Genomic DNA, 20004 nt, shown 5'->3' with positions numbered 1-20004 from the left:
GTCCAAAAGCCAGGTCCACATGCTGAACACATTACAAAGGCCTGCCTGCAGTCCTGACCTGTCCCCAATAGAGAATGTGTGGAGAATTTTGAAACGAAAAATGTGACGACGACGACCCCCCGTACTGTTGCACATCTTAAGACGTGTTTGCAGGAAGAATGAGACAAAATAAAAGCTGAAACACTAAATCACTTGGTCTCCTCGGTGCTGAAATGTCTTTTAAGTTTGTTGAAAAAGAATGGCAACATTACAAAGTGGTAAATGCTTTACTGTCCCAACCTTGAGCAGATAGAACATGAAATATCTCAGGTTTATCCTGTCTGCAATCAAATAAAAGTCAAAGTAAATGTAAGAAACTTTGTGTTTTTTATTATTTGCATTTTCCATGCTGTCCCAACTTTTTCTGATTTAGGGTTGTAATATTGCACATAACAATGCTCATTTCTGCAAGAGCTGGAGTGGTGCAGTGGTCTGTTACACTAGTCAGGAATACCCCAGACAGGACATTAATCCATTGCAGTGTTTCATTTCTCCCTCTTTCATTGCCAATTATATCCATATACAATGCTTAATCGGCTGATAGCACATGTGAGAGTAATAGACTGTTGTGCAATCTGAGCACTGCAGGCGCTTCAAAATAAATTGATTTATTTTTTAACTGACTCAAAACCTCATTCCTGGATAATTCCATTCATTGAAAAAAACAAAACTTTAAAGACTTTAAAAGGTGTGTGCCTGCAGGTAATTTCCAAGATCTTAATGTTATCAACATTCTTATGGTGCATACTTTTGGCCAGATACACTATATTGCCAAAAGTATTCGCTCGTCTGCCTTTACACGCAAATGAACTTGAGTGACATCCCATTCTTAATCCATAGGGTTTAATATGATATCGGCCCACCCTTTGCAGCTATAACAGCTTCAACTCTTCTGGGAAGGCTTTCCACAAGGTTTAGGAGTGTGTTTATGGGAATTTTTGATCATTCTTCCAGAAGCGCATTTGTGAGGTCAGACACTGATGTTGGACGAGAAGGCCTGGCTCGCAGTCTCCGCTCTAATTCATCCCAAAGGTGTTCTATCGGGTTGAGGTCAGGAATCTGTGCAGGCCAGTGAAGTTCCTCCACACCAGACTTACTCATCCATGTCTTTATGGACTTTGCTTTGTGCACTGGTACGCAGACATGTTGGAACAGGAAGGGGCCATCCCCAAACTGTTCCCACAAAGTTGGGAGCATGAAATTGTCCAAAATCTCTTGGTATGCTGAAGCATTAAGTGTTCCTTTCACTGGAACTAAGGGGCCGAGCCCGACTCCTGAAAAACAACCCCACACCATAATCCCCCCTCCACCCAAACTTTAGATTTGGCACAATACAGTCAGACAAGTACCGTTCTCCTGGCAACCGTTAAACCCAGACTCATCCATCGGAATGCCAGACGAAGAAGCGTGATTCGTTACTCCAGAGAACACGTCTTCACTGCTCTAGAGTCTAGTGGCGGCATGCTTTACACCACTGCATCTCTGTCATTTTACGTGGCTACCACTTCATGGCTGAGTTGCTGTCGTTCCCAATCGCTTCCACTTTGTTATAATACCACTGACAGTTGACTGTGGAATATTTAGTAGCGAGGAAATTTCACGACTGGACTTGTTGCACAGGTGGCATCCTATCATGGTACCACGCTGGAATTCACTGATCGACCCATTATTTAACAAATGTTTGTAGAAGCAATCTGCATGCCTAGGTGCTTGGTTTTATACACCTGTGGCCATGATAGTTATTGGAACACCTGAATTCAATGATTTGGATGGGTGAGTGAATACTTTTGGCAATATAATGTATTTACTGCTGAATATTTTGCTCTTACTACTTAGGTTCCATATCTGAGCTGAATTTTTATGTCATGTAAAGTAACACCAGGCTTAACTCTGTACTAACAAAATAATGAAACTTGATGATTGCTGCTGTTAACTGTGTTAATGACAGCGGGTCTTCCTTAAACAAATGTTTCCATTATGTAACTTTAAAGGTTGAAGGTCAGGTCCATGGACATTCATCAAGTGTACGGAGCCTGTCCTGACAGTTTAGAAAAAAAGATGAGTGGAATTTAAACAGAATAATCACAGAAGAAACCACAGTGATTCAACTGATTACAAGAGAGTTAAATTTAGAAACACCACCCCTCCAATTATGGCCTGAGGCAGATGGCCTTGACAGACAGCTCCAGAAAACGGCATGTCCTACATCACAGTCAGGGTCTAAGTCAAAACGCCTATGTCATTGGTCTTGGGAAGAGCCCGATGGGCTTCAGAGGAGACCAAGGAATGCTGGTATTCTACCATCCCTCAAGCAGAAATAGAAGAGCTATTTTTGGGCATTTGAACATTTACGTTTACAGCATTTAGCAGACTCTCTCAGTGCTCTCTCAGTAAGCATTTCCTTACTCTAGTGCAAATAGACGAATAGTCTAAGAACACATTTCTCCCGAAACCCTGTTAGAACAAAAGTTCTTAGTAAAGTGGTGGGTGTTTAATCGTCTTTTGATGATGGCGTGAGACTTGGCTGTTTGAACAGACAGAGAAAGTTTATTCCACTATCTGGGTGACAGTACGGGGAATAGCCTTGATACCTGTCTTTCTTAAGTTCTGATTAAGTGTCTTAAGTTCTGAAGTTCTGAGGTACACTTGTGGCCTGAAGGGTATGTGGTAATCAACACAGGGTTTGATTAGTTTTCCAAGATAGGTCGAGGCTGGTCTATTTTGTAGGCAAGCATCTTTGTTTTACAACCCAAAATAAGAAAAAGAACCCAAGATATTGAACTTCATTTCATTTGTTAATAAACCTCCATTCCTGCATTTCAGGCCTGCAACACATTCCAAAAAAAGTTGGGACAGGGGCAATTTAGGGCTAGTAATGAGGTGAAAAAACAAAATAATGATGTGATTCCAAACAGGTGATGTCAACAGGTGATTGTAATCATGGTTTGGTACAAAAGCAGCATCCAGGAAAGGCTGAGTCTTTGATTAGCAAAGATGATCAGAGGATCTCCAGTTTGTCAACAGTTGCATGAGGAAATTATTGAAATGTTTAAAAACAATGTACCTCAAAGAAAGATTGGAAGGGATTTGCATATTTCTCCCTCTACAGTGCATAATATCATTAAACGATTCAAGGAATCAGGAGGAATTTCAGTGCGTAAAGGCCAAGAGAGCAAGCTTAAGCTGTTCAGTGATCTTTGATCCCTCAGACGGCACTGCATCAAGAACCACCACTCAACAATAGCTGATATAACCACATGGGTGAGGGATTACTTTGGCAAACCTTTGTCAAGCACTACAATACAGAGTTACATGCACAAATGCCACTTAAGGCTTCTTTTTTGCACAGTAAAGTTTTATGTTAACCATGTCCAGAAGCGGCGTCAACTTCTCTGGGCTCGGAGGCATCTAGGATGGACCATTACACAGTGAAAACGTGTATTGTGGTCAGATGAATCAGCATTCCAGGTCTTTTTTTTTTTTAGAAAAAATGAATGTCGTGTGCTCCGGACCAAAGACAAAAAGGACCATCCAGACTGATATTCAAGACGTCATCTTTTCCAGGGACGTCCATGCATTTTTCAACAAGACACATTACAAAGGCATGGCTGTGGAAGTAAAGGGTACGGGTACTGGACTGGCCTGCCTGCAGTCCTGACCTGTCCCCAATAGAGAATGTGTGGGGAATTTTGAAATGAAAAAATGCGACAACGACGACCCCCCGTACTGTTGCACATCTTAAGACGTGTTTGCAGGAAGAATGGGACAAAATAAAAGCTAAAACACTAAATCACTTGGTATCCTCGGTGCAAAAACAACTTTTAAGTGTGGTGAAAAGGAATGGCAACATTACAAAGTGGTAAATGCTTTACTGTCCCAACTTTTTTTGAAATGTGTTGCAGGCCTGAAATGCAGGAATGGATGTTTATTATTAAATGAAATGAAGTTGAGCAGATAAAACATGAAATATCTCAGGTTCATCCTGTCTGCAATCAAATAAAAGTCAAAGTAAATGTAAGAAACTTTGTGTTTTTTATTATTTGCATTTTTCATGCTGTCCCAACTTTTTATTTGGGGTTGTAAATTGAATGTTGGCAACTACAGGAAGTCTAACAGAAAGTGAAGAAAGAGCAACAGTCGGGTGATGTGGCAACATTTGGGTTGATTGCAGGCAGCTGCATTTTGAATTAGTTGCAGGGGTCTGATAGTGGACAGAAGAAGATTTGCCAGCAGAGAGCTGCTATACTCCAGCCTTGGTATGACAAGACACCCTAAGTGGCTTTGATAGAAAGAAACAATCGAATTTCTCTGATCTTTTAACACAGACCAGTAATCTAATGGTAGAGATAAGAGACATTGTCAGATTTGTGTCATCAAGTAACGTAATGTAATGGAACAAGAGGGTCATACCCACCAGACTCTATTTGATTGTTTTGTTAACTAGACACAGGGGATTTGATGAAGGTATGTAGAGGATACAATTCAGACCACAAATGTGCTTTATCAAACCAGACGAGAGGTTTTATCTGAAGGCAAAAAATGCGTCATCCACCGTTCAGTTCCAGGAGTGGAAAGCTGGCTATACACAACGTTGAGGCTATTAATTCTCAGGGTAATCTTTGCGGTCTTGTTTGATAAACCAGCTTTGCTCTACATAGTCCCTAAGCATTCAATGGAGACTTATCAAAACTCCGGCTAGAAAAACAAGCAATGATTCCAACTACATCCAGATACAAAAACAATCTGCTCGACAACTTGACCTGTATACGGCCACTGACTGTTTTTTTCCAAGACTAATCCTGGGCTTTTTTTTTAAGGACAGATCCAGTGTAAGTAGCTCAAAAGAATTTGATAAGGAGTAGGTTTAAAGCATCAAATGTACAATGGCACTTAAAATGTACTAATTAATTTCTGAATTAGCTGCTTACAAGTATGGTCTGATATTAATACTAATATTTAACCATTTATGGTCTGGTATAATAGCTTTCACAAGTCTAGATAGATTAGATAGATTAGATAGATAGATAGATAGATAGATAGATAGATAGATAGATAGATAGATAGATAGATAGATAGATAGATAGATAGATAGATAGATAGATAGATAGATAGATAGATAGATAGATAGATAGATAGATAGATAGATAGATAGATAGATAGATAGATAGATAGATAGATAGATAGATAGATAGATAGATAGATGTTTTTCCCTAAATCAACAATAAGAAACAGTCTAAAAATGAACAGAATTTTGCCAGGAATGTAAATATAAGACACCAAAAGCACAATGAGCAATGTAAAATGCTGGAGACTATCCTAGCTTTTCAATGGGTGCAAGGCACACAGTAACACCCTGGACGGGGCGCCACTCCATCACAGGGCAGACACACACATACACACACACATTCACCTATAGGGCAATTCAGTGTCTCCAATTAACCTGACTGCATGTCTTTGGACTGTGGGAGGAAACCGGAGCTCCTTGGGAAACCCACACAGACACGGGGAGAACATGCAAACTTCACACAGAAAGGACCTGGACCGCCCTGCCTCGGGATCGAACACAGGATCTTCTTGCTGTGAGGCGACAGTGCTACCCACCGAGCCACCGTGCCGCCCACAACAGAAACTAGTATTAATAAAATGACATTTTCAAAAGATGACCTTTAGTTTTATGGTGCTTTTAAAATGAATATGAATGCATTCTTTAAGATTGAATACACGTTCTATGCTATTCAACTTTGAAGCATGGTGTTGGTAGTACCTCAGTTTGGGTTTACTTTGATGTCTGCACAAATTGCAGTCATGAAGGGAATAAATGATTTAATAATATTATTTAGAAATTTTACAGGAGAATGTCAGAGTAGTAGTTTAATAGAAGTTGGATAGTGCAACTAAAAACCAAACTAAATCAACAACATTTGTTAATAGTGTTATTTGTAAAAAATTTTTTTAGAAGATGACCAACTCAAACAGCAGCAATAGATGAGCGATCGTCTCTGACTTTACATCTACAAGGTGGACCAACTAGGTAGGAGTGTCTAATAGAGTGGACAGTGAGTGGACTGGTTCTGATCCACTCATACCAGCACAACACAGAATCATCCACCACCTAAATAATACCTGCTCTGTGGGGGTCCTGACCATTGAAGAAGAGGGTGAAAGCAGGCTAAAAAAAGTTTGTAGAGAAACAGATGGACTACAGTCAGTAATTGTAGAACTACAAAGTGCTCCTGTATGGTAATTGAAGCTGATAAAATGGACAGTGAGTGTAGAAACCAGGAGGTGGTTTTAATGTTATGGCTGATCAGTGTATATAAGGACAGGGCTTGTACAGTTGTATTTTATTACCTTAAGCTGAATCTGTTTGCTTATTAGAATTTGATAGACTACTAAAATTTAGCATTTAACAAGTTATTTTAAAGCATTTAGAAGTAAGATATAGCTTTTTAAATTGTGTTTGTTCTTGCAGAGGTTAAGTGAAGAGCAGATGAGGAACCTGCTGTTAGAATGTGAGATGGCCCTGAGCACTCAAGATATGGATGAGTTGCCAGACTCCAGACCTCTGGAAAGTGGAACCGTGTCTCTGCTGGTCAGCACGCCAACTCTATCAAGTTCTGCCCTTTCAGAGTTGCTGCTGGAAGCTTGTGGAAGCCCCATCACTCCTGATCTGAGTGAAGAAGCAAGAACTGACAACCTAGCAGTAATAAACACATGTTAAACATTAGTCTAGACAGAACCAGAGAAACTAACCTCAATATGTTAAAACGTCATGATAGCTTAAGAGATAATTAGCCTTAATTTAACCACATGTTGCTGGTGTCAATTTGTTAGTTTTAAATCCATTTAGTATACTGCAACAAATTATTTATCCCTCTAAAATACACCGATTGGACATAACATTATGACCACCTTTCTAATATTCAATCAGAACCAGCTTTAACTTCTTCAGCAATCTGAGCTACAGTAGTTCGTCTGTTGGATCGGACCACACGGGCCAGCCTTCGCTCCTGCATCAGTGAGCCTTGGCCGCCCATGACCCTGTCACCGGTTTACCACTTTTCCTTCCTTGGACCACTTTTGATAGATACTGACCACTGCAGACCGGGAACACCCCACAAGAGCTGCAGTTTTGGAGATTCCCTCGCTCAAATCCTTACGCTCGCCCATTTTTCCTGCTTCTAACACATCAACTTTGAGGATAAAATGTTTACTTGCTGACTAATATATCCCACCCCACTAACAGGTGCCGTGATGAAGAGATAATCAGTGTTATTCACTTTACCTGTCAGTGGTCATAATGTTATGACTGGTCAGTGTATATGCAATTTTTTACCATAATATATTCTGCCAGTTATTCATGTGTTTATTCAATGTCTGTTTTACCAGCGCTTTATCCTGGTCAGGGTCCGATTCATTGGGCGAAGGGCAGGAAACACCCCATACAGGTTGCCACAGGGCAAATGCACAAACACACACACACACACACATACTCACACTTAGGGTAATTTTAGTACCTCAAACTGGCCTGACCGTGTCTTTGGGCTTGTGGGGAACAACGGAACGGGGAACACAGAAAGGACCCTGGCCATTGAATTGAGCCAAATTAGTCTTGTTGAAGACAAATAAGGGTTAATAATGCATCAAAAGTACAGAAAAAATACAGTTTATGAATTAGATTTGAAGATGTAAAGCCTGGATACTGAAGAAAGAGGATGAAAGACACATTCAGGAATCAGAAAACAGGTTAAAATCTCATGAAGGAAGATGATGACCACTTATCAAGTTTACAAAATAGCCAGAACAGATAAGGAGCTACTGAACCACCATACGTTCAGCAAATTACATTACTTTGGTATGTGATGACGTTGAAGGCAGTGTTACGACAGGACTTGTGGAAGGATACAGAGCATGAAGAAGACCAAGAATTGACAACATTACGACTCAGGAGCTAGTGTGCTTCAAATGACACAAGACAGGGGGCAATTAAAAAAGCTGACCCATCTGTGAAGCCAACCATGCAAAGAGATAGCAGTCTTTTAAATAGGAGCTCAGTATGTGAGTCTGTGAGTCTGTGGGTCTGTTTTATAATAATAATAATTATTGTTGTTGTTGTTGTGGCACAGCTGCATGGGTTTGATCCAGTTTTGCATTCTTCCTCTGTCTGTGTAAGTTTTTCCTAGGTACTATGATTTCTCATCTCTCAAACATGTGGATGATGTAATGGCTACTTATCATTTCCCCTCAGATGTGAGTGAGTGTGTGTGGTGCTCTGCAACTGATTGGTCCACTGTCCAGGATGTGGTCCAGAGATGTTCACAAGTCACAAAATACGAGTCCGAGTCAAGTCACGAGTCTTTAGGCTAGAGTCCGAGTCAAGTCACGAGTCTTTAGGCTAGAGTCCGAGTCAAGTCACGAGTCTTTAGACTAGAGTCTGAGTCGTCACAAGATTTTAGGCTAGAGTCCGAGTCAAGTCACGAGTCTTTAGGCTAGAGTCCGAGTCAAGTCACGAGTCTTTAGGCTAGAGTCTGAGTCAAGTCACAAGTCTTTAGGCTAGAGTCCGAGTTCAAGTCATGAGTCTGTAGGCTAGAGTCCAAGTCAAGTCACGAGTCTTTAGACTAGAGTCCGAGTCAAGTCACAAGTCTTTAGACTAGAGTCCGAGTCAAGTCACGAGTCTTTAGGCTAGAGTCTTATTCAAGTCACAAGTCTTTAGACTAGAGTCCAAGTCAAGTCACAAGTCTTTAGGCTAGAGTCCAAGTCAAGTCACGAGGCTTTAGGCTAGAGTCTGAGTCAAGTCAGGAGTCTTTTGGCTAGAGTCCGTCAAGTCACAAGTCTTTAGGCTAGAGTCCAAGTCAAGTCACGAGGCACAACACACACTAACAAACCACCACCATGTCATTGTCGCTGCAGTGCTGAGAATGATCCACCACCTAAATAATACCTGCTCTGTGGTGGTCCTGTGGGGGTCTTGACCATGGAGGAACAGGGTGAAAGCAGGCTAAAAAGGTATGTACAGAAACAGATGGACTAGAGTCAGTAATTGTAGAACTACAAATATGGTAGGTGGAGCTGATAAAATGGACAGTGAGTGTAGAAACAAGGAGGTGGGTTTATGTTATGTGCCTAAGAAAGCTTTATAAAGATATTAAGAAAAGCTGGGTTAAAGAAAAGCTAGTGGCCTGCACAATTCCATGACCTCAGCTTCACTGAACAGATTTGGAATAAACTGGAACTCAGTTGAGGCTTTCCTGACCAATATCAGTGCCCAGCCATACAAATGCTATTTTGAGTGAATGGCCACAAATTTCCGCAGACATCTTTCTGGTTAGCAGCCTTCTCATAAGAGTTTTATCACTACAATTTGTTTTTGTAACGGGAAAGGGGTCTATATACTTTTGGCAATATAGTGTATTTTGCTTGTTGCATAGGTTAAATATTTGGAGCAAAAAAATCCAAGAGACCTCTTTTATTTTAAACTGTTTATTGTTCATTTGTTCATTCAAAATATATGAGTAAAAACATCACTGTATGGATAAAACTTGAAATATTAAAATACAAAGTAACCATCATTGTACAAAAAAAGGGGAGGGGGTCAACCAACAAAAAAGACAATAAAACATCCTTAAGTCACTGTGCAAACAGTTTATACAGACAAACACTTCCAATGTCATGTCACACCTCCTGATAAATTATTTAAATAGAACATATCTATACACATGAAATAACTTCTTAAATCACATACAAAATTACCAATAACTTATTATTTATAAAGGCTTCATTCACTCATTAAGCACAACATAATTTAAGAATCCATGTATGCCCTGTTTGGGGGAAGGGGTGTTAGGATGTAAATTGCTATAGTTTAATTTGATCTGATTGTACTGCATATATTCCTGCAGATTAAATGCTTTTGTGATTGGTTTTAATTGTACAACAATGAGGTAATATTTGTGTATTGGTCTTCTTTGGTGTTTAAAATACAGAGCATACCTATTCACACATAGTCATCCACATCTGATTGAATCTGGATACAAACCATGTAAATAGTACTAGTTCATACATGAAGCAATTTTACCTAAAAGATCCAGTAAGTTTGTAATGGGTTTATCATTTGAAGTGGTAAATTGCACTGAGATAAAATAAAATAATTCAAGGGTTTCAAAAATATACATAAGTACAATATGACAACATACATCTATTTACCTGTTACATAGTAACAGACAATAACCCCTTACTTTGATAGGCTATAAACAGCTTTTTTAAGAATCTAGAACCTACTGCTCTGCTGCTAAAGACTGATGACAAAGGTCATTTTAACCCTGAGAACATCAGAATTCATTTAATGCCTCTAGAAAAAAGGCAAGTGGCTTTTCAGTTGGCATTTAGCCATCAACTGGGGTCTTTTAACAAACATACACACATAAATCACTCATTTCATTAAAGTAACAGCCCATATCTGGGTGCACTGTCCCCTTAATACCGTTCCTCCACTGGACCCTGGACCCACCTAGAGCTCAGACTGCTTTTCTTCATTTCATGAGAGGATTCTTCCTCTCTTGTTTATAGTCCACAGCAGGTCTTTGCCTCATTATACCTTCCTTTCTAATCCTCAAAGCAGGAGACCTGTTCAGAAAGTGTTAACAGTTTCTTTCTGTTTCATGTAGAGATGATGCTGTACCTGCTTTTTCTGCAGGTACACGATTCCTTATTAAGCTGATGTCAGCCGGAAGGTTATATGACCTTCTAGCTTTTTCTTTTGATATCTTGGTCCAATAATAACATAGAGTTCCAAAGGCTTTGTCCCATAATACACATTTAATTAGGTTGATGACAAAAATAGTAGGCACTTTTTCAAAGAAACTCCCAGTGATCCTGTTATACATCTGGAAAAAATGGCCAAAGAAGACAAAGATTAGTATGTCCATCAATAAGGTGGTTGCATCTCAAAGATGAGCATGTTTGATATGCAATATTACTGGATATATTAGAAAACAACTAAAATTACCTTTGCATTCGTATTTGAGGTCTGAAAAGTAAACCATCTCTTGAGAGAAGACAAAGAGGCCAAGTCTTCCACCAGCATATGTCTTGTCGTTAATAGGTCCAGAATCTGCCATGACTTTCTTGCCTTCATACATGATGACTCTAAAATTGAACAAAAATGAAAGGGTTTGAGTCAAACAGGTTTTCTGCTTTGATCGTAATGCAATCCTTATGCAGCAACACTAACCTGATAAGTCCAGTTTTAGGTCTGTGAATCAGTTGCCATCTGTAGGCAGTGAAGTCCTTCCAGCCAATTTTCTTGGGATCATGCCACAAAGTGCGTACCTATAAAATAACCATAACAATATGAGCATTAATAACACACTATCTGGCCTGGATTTCTAATTAAACAAAACTAAACATGGTTAGAATCTTTTGCTGACCTGTCCTGGGGTGTCTCCGGTATGCCACAAAGCATTCCTGAGGTACTCTCCTGGACCTGTGGTAGAGTTCACCACTTTGATGGATAATCCAGAGTAACCTTGAGCTTTTGTAGGGGTCTGGGACCAGTAGGTCTGTGTGATCTGTTTCCACATTACCACGTAGAAGCGGGAGCTTGATTGATAACCAAACACAAAACCGGCGTAATCGTCGTCTCGGTCGGTGTTGATGAAGAAGGTTCCACTGAAGTCCACAGCATTAAACTCATCATAGCCTGAAAATCAAAAGAAGACAATGGTCAATCACTAATTATATGCTCATGAACTCTTGATTGATTGTGATATTGTGCTGGGATGATACTTACCGACAGCAATGCCAGGATCACAGTTGACTGTCTGTAGAAGCTCTTTTCCTTGATGGCGGACCACCCAGTTGGGATCAATTTGTGAGGTTCCCGTGGGGTCCAGAGGAACCATTTGGAACCTACGAAAGTCGGTCTCGCTAATTGCAAAGTTCTCCGGGCAAACATCTAGTATATCAGGAACATTGTCTTGGTCGAAGTCATCTTTGCAAATGTCACCACGTCCATCACCTGGTTAAAAAAATGACAAATTTAGGTCAAACTGACTTAATAATAATCATGTAAGATAATTAATTTGATGCTAATAGAATCATATTTACCATCAGAATCCAACTGGTCTGGATTAAAAGCCAGTCTGCAATTGTCTTTTTCATCAGGGACACCATCATTGTCATCGTCATGGTCACATGCATCACCCTTGCCGTCCTTGTCATGGTCAGCCTGGTTGGCATTAGGGATGTATGGACAATTGTCCAGAGTGTTCTGATGACCATCATCATCGATGTCCTGGTTGCTGTCGCACTTGTCGCCCACATTGTCTGAATCAGAGTCGATCTGTAGGAGTGGAGTAATGAATGAAGCTGTTGTAGAAACCGTTATAGCTAGTTTTGCAATGCAGTGACTGAATTCTCATTCTTGGTCATCATTCATGTATGCCTAAGGTTTTCATTCATGAGAACATTTTGTCTAGCAATACTATTCAACCAAACGATTAATAACCATATGTATTTCATGTATATATTTTATGGTTTGCTAATTGACTCGTGTCAAACAATCTACAGTATTTGGCTAAGGAATGGAGAGAGGCCTACCTGATCAGGGTTATTCTCCAATGGGCAGTTGTCACAATGGTCTCCGACCCCATCATAGTCGTTGTCTCTCTGGTCAACGTTGTACACATATGGGCAGTTGTCCTTTTCATTCAGAATACCTGGGAAATAGATTATTTTATTAGCCTGGGCACATTTAGATTGTCTTCTGTGTAACCATTTGGAATGCATTTCCATGTTTTCCTTCTTACCGTCACCATCAATGTCAATTGCGCATGCATCGCCTTCTCCATTTTTGTCTGTGTCTGCTTGGTCTTGATTGCTGTCATATGGGCAGTTATCGCAGCTGTCTCCAACCTCATCCTGGTCTTGGTCGTACTGCCCCGGGTTGAACACTAACTGGCAGTTGTCCTGTTTTGGAAAATGATATGATTAAATCATTCATGCACACAGTGAATAAATATACCAAAGTAATGCTTCAAATCTGGGCAGATTCTATCCTTATGAACATCAAAGCGTACATCACACCATGTTTTCGCCCTAAGAAAGATACTGTTTATTTGTTCTGTTAAACTTTTACCCTACATTAAACTTTTATGTCCATAGTAAAACCACGATTTATATTCTGGCATGCTCATTTCTTTTCTCTATTCTTTGTAACACTGCTCTCTGCATAAACAGTGATCTCAAACAAATAGGAGTGGTAGCACTTGTTTTAATCTTACCCTATCATCAGGGATACCATCGTTGTCATCATCATAATCACAAGCATCCCCAGTTCCATCCTTGTCGTAGTCCTCTTGCCCAGAGTTAGGAAGGTCAGGGCAGTTGTCCTGAAAAAAATTATACGTCTAGATTAAAGAGCTGAAAACTTAATGCAGTAGATTTTATACATATAATCAGAAGGACAGGGTTCTACCTGCTTGCAGTGGTAGGTTGCATTCTCTACACAGTGGAGGTTAGTGTTGGGCCAGCCATCCAGGTCAGTGTCTTCTCCACAAATGTGGCCATTACCAGCATATCCAGGTTTGCACTCGCAACGGTACATGATGTCCGAAAATACACCCAAGTAAATACAGTTGGCGTTCCTGTTACAGTCATGGCTACCATCCCTGCATGGGTTCATTGGTTCACAAACCTACAGAAGACAGAATATAATTAAGTCCTGCTGCTTGAACGTATGTGTTTCCTAAAAAAACAATGGTACTATTTGTCAGAACTACATTTACCTGTTTGTTGCTCATAGCCTGCTCAATGCCTTTGCCGAAAGGCTGAGCTCCCGAGTAGCGAGGTGGACAGGGTAAGCAGTTATAGCCTGGATTGGTGTTTTCACAGCGATGGACTCCATTGAGTGTAAAGCAGGCTTCAGGAACAGATTTGCACTGTGGGGAAAAAAGAAACATTTTAACTTAAGACACATTTGTGGTATTTCTGATACCTAATTAAACCCGTTTGTGTATGCAATGTTCATACCTCATCAATGTCCTCACAGTGGATGCCATCTCCAGTATACCCAGCTGGACAGTCCCCACATTTCCAGGAGCCATCAGGGAAGCTAGAGCACTTGGTACCACCAAAGCAAGGGTTGGAGAGACAGCCATCTGTTAAAAAAATGATATGTTTAGTAAGGTTTACAGGACACCCTTATAATTTAACATATTAAACTGCTGGTAGTGGGTGCTAGCCCACCAGAGCTGACATCTTGAACTCGCAAGTTCAAATTTTAGTTCTGCTAATGGATATTGATTGGCTGGTATGATGAAGGCAGGCTTTAGGGATTCCACATAACTGCTGCAGTTACAACCTCTACTTGGCTGATCAGTGGCGGCAGCACAATAAGACGGGGTAAAATGTAAATCTGTGCATGACTCTCCATGTGCAATACAGGTGAGAAGCAGTTAACCACTGCCCACATGTGAAGGTCTGCATCAGTAGAGGTGAAATATGAATTGGGTAATTGGATACAACTAGTTTGGAAAGAAAACTGGGAGGAAACGCAGTATAAATGGAATGGAAATAAAAATTCCCTGCTTACCAATGGGACAGTCTTGAGAGTTGCATAACCGGGTGCTTCTGGAATCACCAATGCAATCTTTTCCATTATGTTTAGGCACAGGACTGTTACAAAGGCGGTGTCTTTTCTGCAGTCCTCCACCACAAGTGACAGTGCAAGAGTCCCATGGTGACCATGGCCCCCATCCTCCATTGACTAAGTCACAGATACACAAAGATACATAATTATTAGTCTCCAGCAGCAACTGATATACTTTACTGGCATAAATACTAAAATAGTGTTTTATATCTAATAGTCTTAGAAACAAATACAATGCAAAAGTTTTTACTTGGGCATGAGGGCATCTGGCATGGTTCTGTCTGCCTTCCTTCTCCCTGGCAGTCCTTGCCTCCCATTTGTGGGGTAGGTGAGTTGCAAAGCCGGATTCGTGTGATAACACCCTTGCCACATGTGACTGAACATGAGGACCAGGGAGACCAGTGGCTCCAGCCTCCATCTTGCTTAACTGTTAAACAAAATGACAATTAATTATTTTTTAGGAATTGAGCATGATATAAGAGTTAAATATTTATTTATGTATATTGTATAGCAAAATGTGACTCACAGCGCTTGTCACATTCCTGCAGGTAACAGTCCCTGGTCTGCACTGAGGTGCCCTCACAATTGCTGTTGATACGATCGCAGGAGCGCCCTCGCTGCTGAATGCCACGGCCACAAGTCACCGAGCAGTGGGTCCACTCGGACCAGGGTGACCAGCCATCCTCAGCCATGTCATTCGCTGAAAAGAGATGTTTTGTTACATTTGGCTGATACCAGATGTTTAGTTAAGAAGGTGTGATCTGAAATGAAGCTTGACTTACGAGTTCCACAACGTGGGCAGCATTCACCATCAGGTACAGTGGCATTGGCACACGGCATGAGTGGGCAGGACATTTCACGGCAAATAATGGCAGAGTTCTAAGGAAACAAAGCCTATGTTTAGTGCAATTTTAAAGACTGAGATTTACTAATGGGCATGTTCACTACTTAAAAGACCTTTGGCATTTTATTGAAGCCTGCTAAATTACCCCAATGGGATCAGTGTGTAAGTAAACTGGAGTAAGGAGCATAGGTGAATATTGGACTCCCTGTGGTGTCCTGTTGGCTTTCAGTCTTTTCTAACCCCAGACAAAATCCTGGCCAAGTGCCCTGTGGTCAGCGAATGACTTCTTTAGAGTTTACACAACCATTGCTTATCATTTACACCTCATCCTGACCCCATGCTGTTTTGTTCATCATTATATTCTGGCAGTGCAATTGGTTTAAAGGAGAAGTGTAATCAACAGGCATCATTAAGCCAACACTGCTTTTGAAGTATGACCATATTAAAGGTGATTTATTGGGTTATTTATTGCTTAGACTATAGGCTTACCTGGCAGGTGCAATGGGTGCAGCTGTCCACTGTCCACTCGTCTTTGTCTTTGTAAATAACACCATTGTGCTTACACACCCCAGTGGAGATTTTGAAGTATTCCTTTAATTCATTGCTTTGTGCTGTCTGTAAGGTTATAAGCACAAGATGTGGGCATTTAAACGTCGCTGTATTGATAAAAGGAAAGCCTGACATATTAAGTATTGCAGTAAATATGAATTACAAAAATGACCAAATGAATAATGACTAAAGTCTGGCACTTAAAAGTAAGGTTTATTGAAACTTGTAACCACACTGTGGGATGGGCGATAAGTCATTGTGACAGAGACGACTGATGCTGAAAACAGCTGTTTTTGATACTTACCACTTGGTGGATCTCATTCGACAGCTTCTTCACCACCACACCAAGCCCCTTGAGCTCCTTAAACATGCTGGCCAAGTCCTCACAAGAGAAGCCACAGACATCCTGAAGGTCTAAATCATAATGACACAAGTGTGAATGTATTTTTTACCACCCAGTAAAAAGATCAGGGTGCAGCAAATAAGAATGAGAGTCTCACCTTTGGTCTTGTGGCCAGTGTAATCTGTCCGAATTGCAGGACTGGAACCAGTCACAACGTCTGTTATGTAGGAAGCTGTGCAAAAAAAAAAAAAAAAAGATGTTGGCACAGCTCCATCTGGCATTAATAAAAACCTCCTTATTCCACAGATATGTGCCATTTCATGATTATTGTAATTACTTACAGCTATCACACCCCATGTTACGAAGGATGGTGTCCAAAGTGGTTTTGAAGACAAAGCGCACATTCTGGAGCACTCCCTGTAGAAATAACCAGCACATGTTAAATTGTTGAAAATAACGGACAGCTCCCTGTAGGTGAAATTCTTTTAGAATAAGCTGCTTAGGAGCATTGTCAGAAAGGCAGTGGTTAAATCAGTATTTCCATTAGTGCTTCCCAACTCGGTCCTTGTGGACCCCAAGGCAGTCTGCATTTCTGCTCTCTCACAGATCTATACACACACCAAAACCAACCAAAAACCTTAACCACACTTAAGCTGTACATGTTAGCAGAGAGCAAAATTTATATTTTTTCTAGATATGACTATTAAAAAAATGACTGATGCTGAACAATCAAACATTATTAGATGCTTTGAGTAAGTATAGTGCAAATTTAAGCGTAACCTACCATAAATCTGTTGTTCACGGCTCCTTTCCCAATCCTCATGGTTGCGACATCGGAAACATCTTGTGTCAAAATGTGATGGATAGGTGCATCTAGTTCACTGGTGTTTATCTCCTCGCAACCTACGTAGAGCTGTGCGCGGTCCTCCTGCACAAACAGAGTGATGTTCATCCAGCTCCCACTGGCCAGCCTCGCATCCTCGATCGAGATCATGTGCTGCCCGTTTGGCATGGTGTAAATCAGGTCTACCGTATTGGCATCTCCATTGGAGATGATCTCAAAGAAGGGACCTGTGCCATCCTTTCTTTCCACAATGAACAGGCTACCCCTGGTCCTCTTGGCTTGCTTGATGTTGGCCATGAAAATAAAGCCTTTTTCCTCTTGGATGGAGTAGATGAGGTCCCTGAAGGAGGGCTCAGGGATGGCGGGGATCAGGTTGGGGTGAAGGATTTTGTAAGCGGGGCTGTTGGGGTCGGGTCCCTTGACCAGACTCACTCCGTGGTGTTTTTTATTCACTTGGGAGAGCTCGAAGAGGTCGTACACGCTGTCATCTCGGCTTTCTGAAATTAGAGCCATCAATTAGAGCTAGTTCATTAAGAGGTGCGAGCTTTTGAGACATGCGCACTGAGATCCGTACATTGCATTATTACAAATAATTAAATGTATGTTTTTTTTTCAAGTTTCTGTTTATTTTAGTTAACTATAATTAACTATTTGCTTCAGAAAAAGCCTAACGAGACAGATACAGTGGTATTTTATTCGTATTACTGACTGGTGTAATTAATAGCGTATAAATAAAAAAAAGTAGACTGTAAAGCTGTATGGAATACTGTTAATGAACAGAATATTTAAAGGATGTAGCATATACAATACATTTATTCATGATTTTATATATACGGCATTATTTAGCTTCTTACCTGTGATTTGCCTACTTTCTGAACTCCACAGCATCAGGAGTAAACACAAAACCCCCAACATGATGCTCAAACCTCAGCACTGCTGCAACAGAGTAAACCATGTATATAAAAACACTATTTACAGCAGTAATTTAATATTTTTACACTAACTGTCACGATATTTAAAAAAAGGAGAAAAAAAACTCACCTGAATTAAAAAAAAATTATAATAAGATAAAATAAAAAGAAAACTGATCCTTATATATGAGGAAAAAACTTGTTCAATAAAGTTCCTCGTTTCTGAATCTTAAAATCCGAAAGTCTATATTCCAGCACGTTTATTTAAATCTACATACACATATAAAGTGCATATCATGCGTTATCTAAACACCACCTCTATTCACCCGTTCTTTACTCTCCTGCTCCTGTTCAGTGCAGACATTCATCTGCAGGCGCTATTTAACTTATTCCTGCACATTCCTCAGATACCGGCTCAGCCAATCAGCAGCCCGCGAGGGGAAAAAAGGAGGCGGGAGGCAGCGCTTACGTCACGGCGCGAGTAAGATCCCAGAAAAAGCATGCACGCAGGCGCAAAGTTTCCATCAGCGCAAAACTATGTTAAAGACGCGCTTTCGCCAAACCCACACTTCCGGTGAAAAGAACCACATTTCTATAGAAGAAAATGTCACTCGCACTTTTTATGGGTGAGATTTTTTTACGGGCGAAGCTTTCTTGTTCGGGCATGATCTGGATCTGGATCTGGATCTAGGCTTAACTGTGTTTGTTGAGCGCACTTTTGGTATACAATTACTAACTGTCAAACGGTTGCTGTGCACAGTGTGTCAGCTCAGTTCAATTCATCACTGAAAACAGATTTCAATTAGACCACAAATGTATGAATTACTTTTATCTTCTATTTTCTTTCTCCAGTAACATGCATATCTTTCCTGAGTTCAATTTCTATTCTAACCTAATTGTGTCTGTTTCTGTATTAGGGTGGCATAGTGACCTTCTCACAGCAAGAAGGTCCTGGGTTCGATCCCCAGGTGGGGCGGTCTGGGTCCTTTCTGTGTGGAGTTTGCATGTTCTCCCTGTGTCTGTGTGGGTTTCCTCCCACATTCCAAAGACATGCAAGTGAGGTAAATTGGAGATAGATAGATAGATAGATAGATAGATAGATAGATAGATAGATAGATAGATAGATAGATAGATAGATAGATATCCTTTCTTGTTCCTCAGCCTTTGTCCCGTTTTTCGATTACGAGGTCGGCATTTCCGGCTTCTTCTCGTTAGGGGTCGCCGGCGGGATTTGGCACAGTTTTTACGCCGGATGCCCTTCCTGACACAACCCTCCCTATTCATCCGGGCTTGGGAACGGCACTACAATGCACTGGTTTGTGCATCTAGCGGCTAGTATCTATAGGACAATTCAGTGTTTCTAATTAGCCTGGTGGCATGTTTTTGGACTGCGGGAGGAAACCCGAGCACCCGGAGGAAACCCACGCAGACACGGGGAGAACATGCAAACTCCACACAGAAAGGACCCGGACCTCCCCACCTGGGGATCGAACCCAGGACCTTCTTGCTGTGAGGCGACAGTGCTACCCATTAAGCCCCCGTGCTGCCCATAGATATTTATTTGTCATATATACAGTGTATCACAAAAGTGAGTACACCCCTCACATTTCTGCAAATATTTCATTATATCTTTTCATGGGACAACACTATAGACATGAAACTTGGATATAACTTAGAGTAGTCAGTGTACAGCTTGTATAGCAGTGTAGATTTACTGTCTTCTGAAAATAACTCAACACACAGCCATTAATGTCTAAATAGCTGGCAACATAAGTGAGTACACCCCACAGTGAACATGTCCAAATTGTGCCCAAATGTGTCGTTGTC

At 40.8% G+C, this 20004-nt stretch overlaps 2 protein-coding genes across 3 annotated transcripts in view; one reads left to right on the top strand and one right to left on the bottom strand.

Annotated features, from left to right (window-relative positions):
• fsip1 (fibrous sheath interacting protein 1) overlaps window positions 1-6766 on the top strand; it is a 71759-nt gene extending 64993 nt beyond the window's left edge. The window contains exon 11 of the mRNA XM_063007840.1: window positions 6512-6766. Coding sequence (XP_062863910.1) covers window positions 6512-6760 — 249 coding nt within the window. The 3' untranslated portion in view covers window positions 6761-6766. The remainder of the gene's footprint in view (window positions 1-6511) is intronic.
• Window positions 6767-9503: 2737 nt separating this feature from the next.
• Window positions 9504-18513, bottom strand: LOC134325588 (thrombospondin-1-like). 2 transcript variants are annotated; one of them, XM_063007838.1, is made up of 23 exons: window positions 18308-18513; window positions 18121-18202; window positions 17207-17763; window positions 16764-16839; window positions 16580-16654; window positions 16384-16493; window positions 16020-16145; window positions 15469-15565; window positions 15213-15386; window positions 14937-15113; window positions 14630-14803; window positions 14068-14195; window positions 13824-13976; window positions 13514-13732; window positions 13320-13427; window positions 12846-13005; window positions 12637-12755; window positions 12145-12379; window positions 11828-12055; window positions 11466-11737; window positions 11270-11367; window positions 11045-11184; window positions 9504-10922 (listed from the first exon to the last, which is right to left on the bottom strand). In XM_063007838.1, the coding sequence occupies exons 2-23, from the start codon at window positions 18179-18181 to the stop codon at window positions 10915-10917; spliced, it is 3495 nt and encodes a 1164-aa protein (XP_062863908.1). In that variant the 5' UTR covers window positions 18182-18202; window positions 18308-18513; the 3' UTR covers window positions 9504-10914. The 2 variants fall into 2 exon arrangements, with proteins under 2 accessions (XP_062863908.1, XP_062863909.1); XM_063007839.1 differs by having other exon boundaries at window positions 18121-18199.
• Between the last annotated feature and the right edge of the window lie 1491 nt (window positions 18514-20004).

The sequence above is a fragment of the Trichomycterus rosablanca genome, chromosome 13, assembly GCF_030014385.1.
Source record: "Trichomycterus rosablanca isolate fTriRos1 chromosome 13, fTriRos1.hap1, whole genome shotgun sequence".
Taxonomy (NCBI): Eukaryota; Metazoa; Chordata; class Actinopteri; order Siluriformes; family Trichomycteridae; genus Trichomycterus; species Trichomycterus rosablanca.
This window is presented reverse-complemented; position numbering and strand designations above follow the sequence as displayed.

Bases quoted from the DNA above. Each gene is read 5' to 3' on its own strand.
- LOC134325588 (XM_063007838.1), bottom strand. From the start codon at position 18,181: ATGTTGGGGGTTTTGTGTTTACTCCTGATGCTGTGGAGTTCAGAAAGT. The intron at 16,655-16,763 runs GTAAGTAATTAC...TTTTTTGCACAG, and splicing joins TAACATGGGGTGTGATAGCT to CTTCCTACATAACAGACGTT. The intron at 13,006-13,319 runs GTAAGATTAAAA...TTTCCAAAACAG, and splicing joins ATGGTATCCCTGATGATAGG to GACAACTGCCAGTTAGTGTT.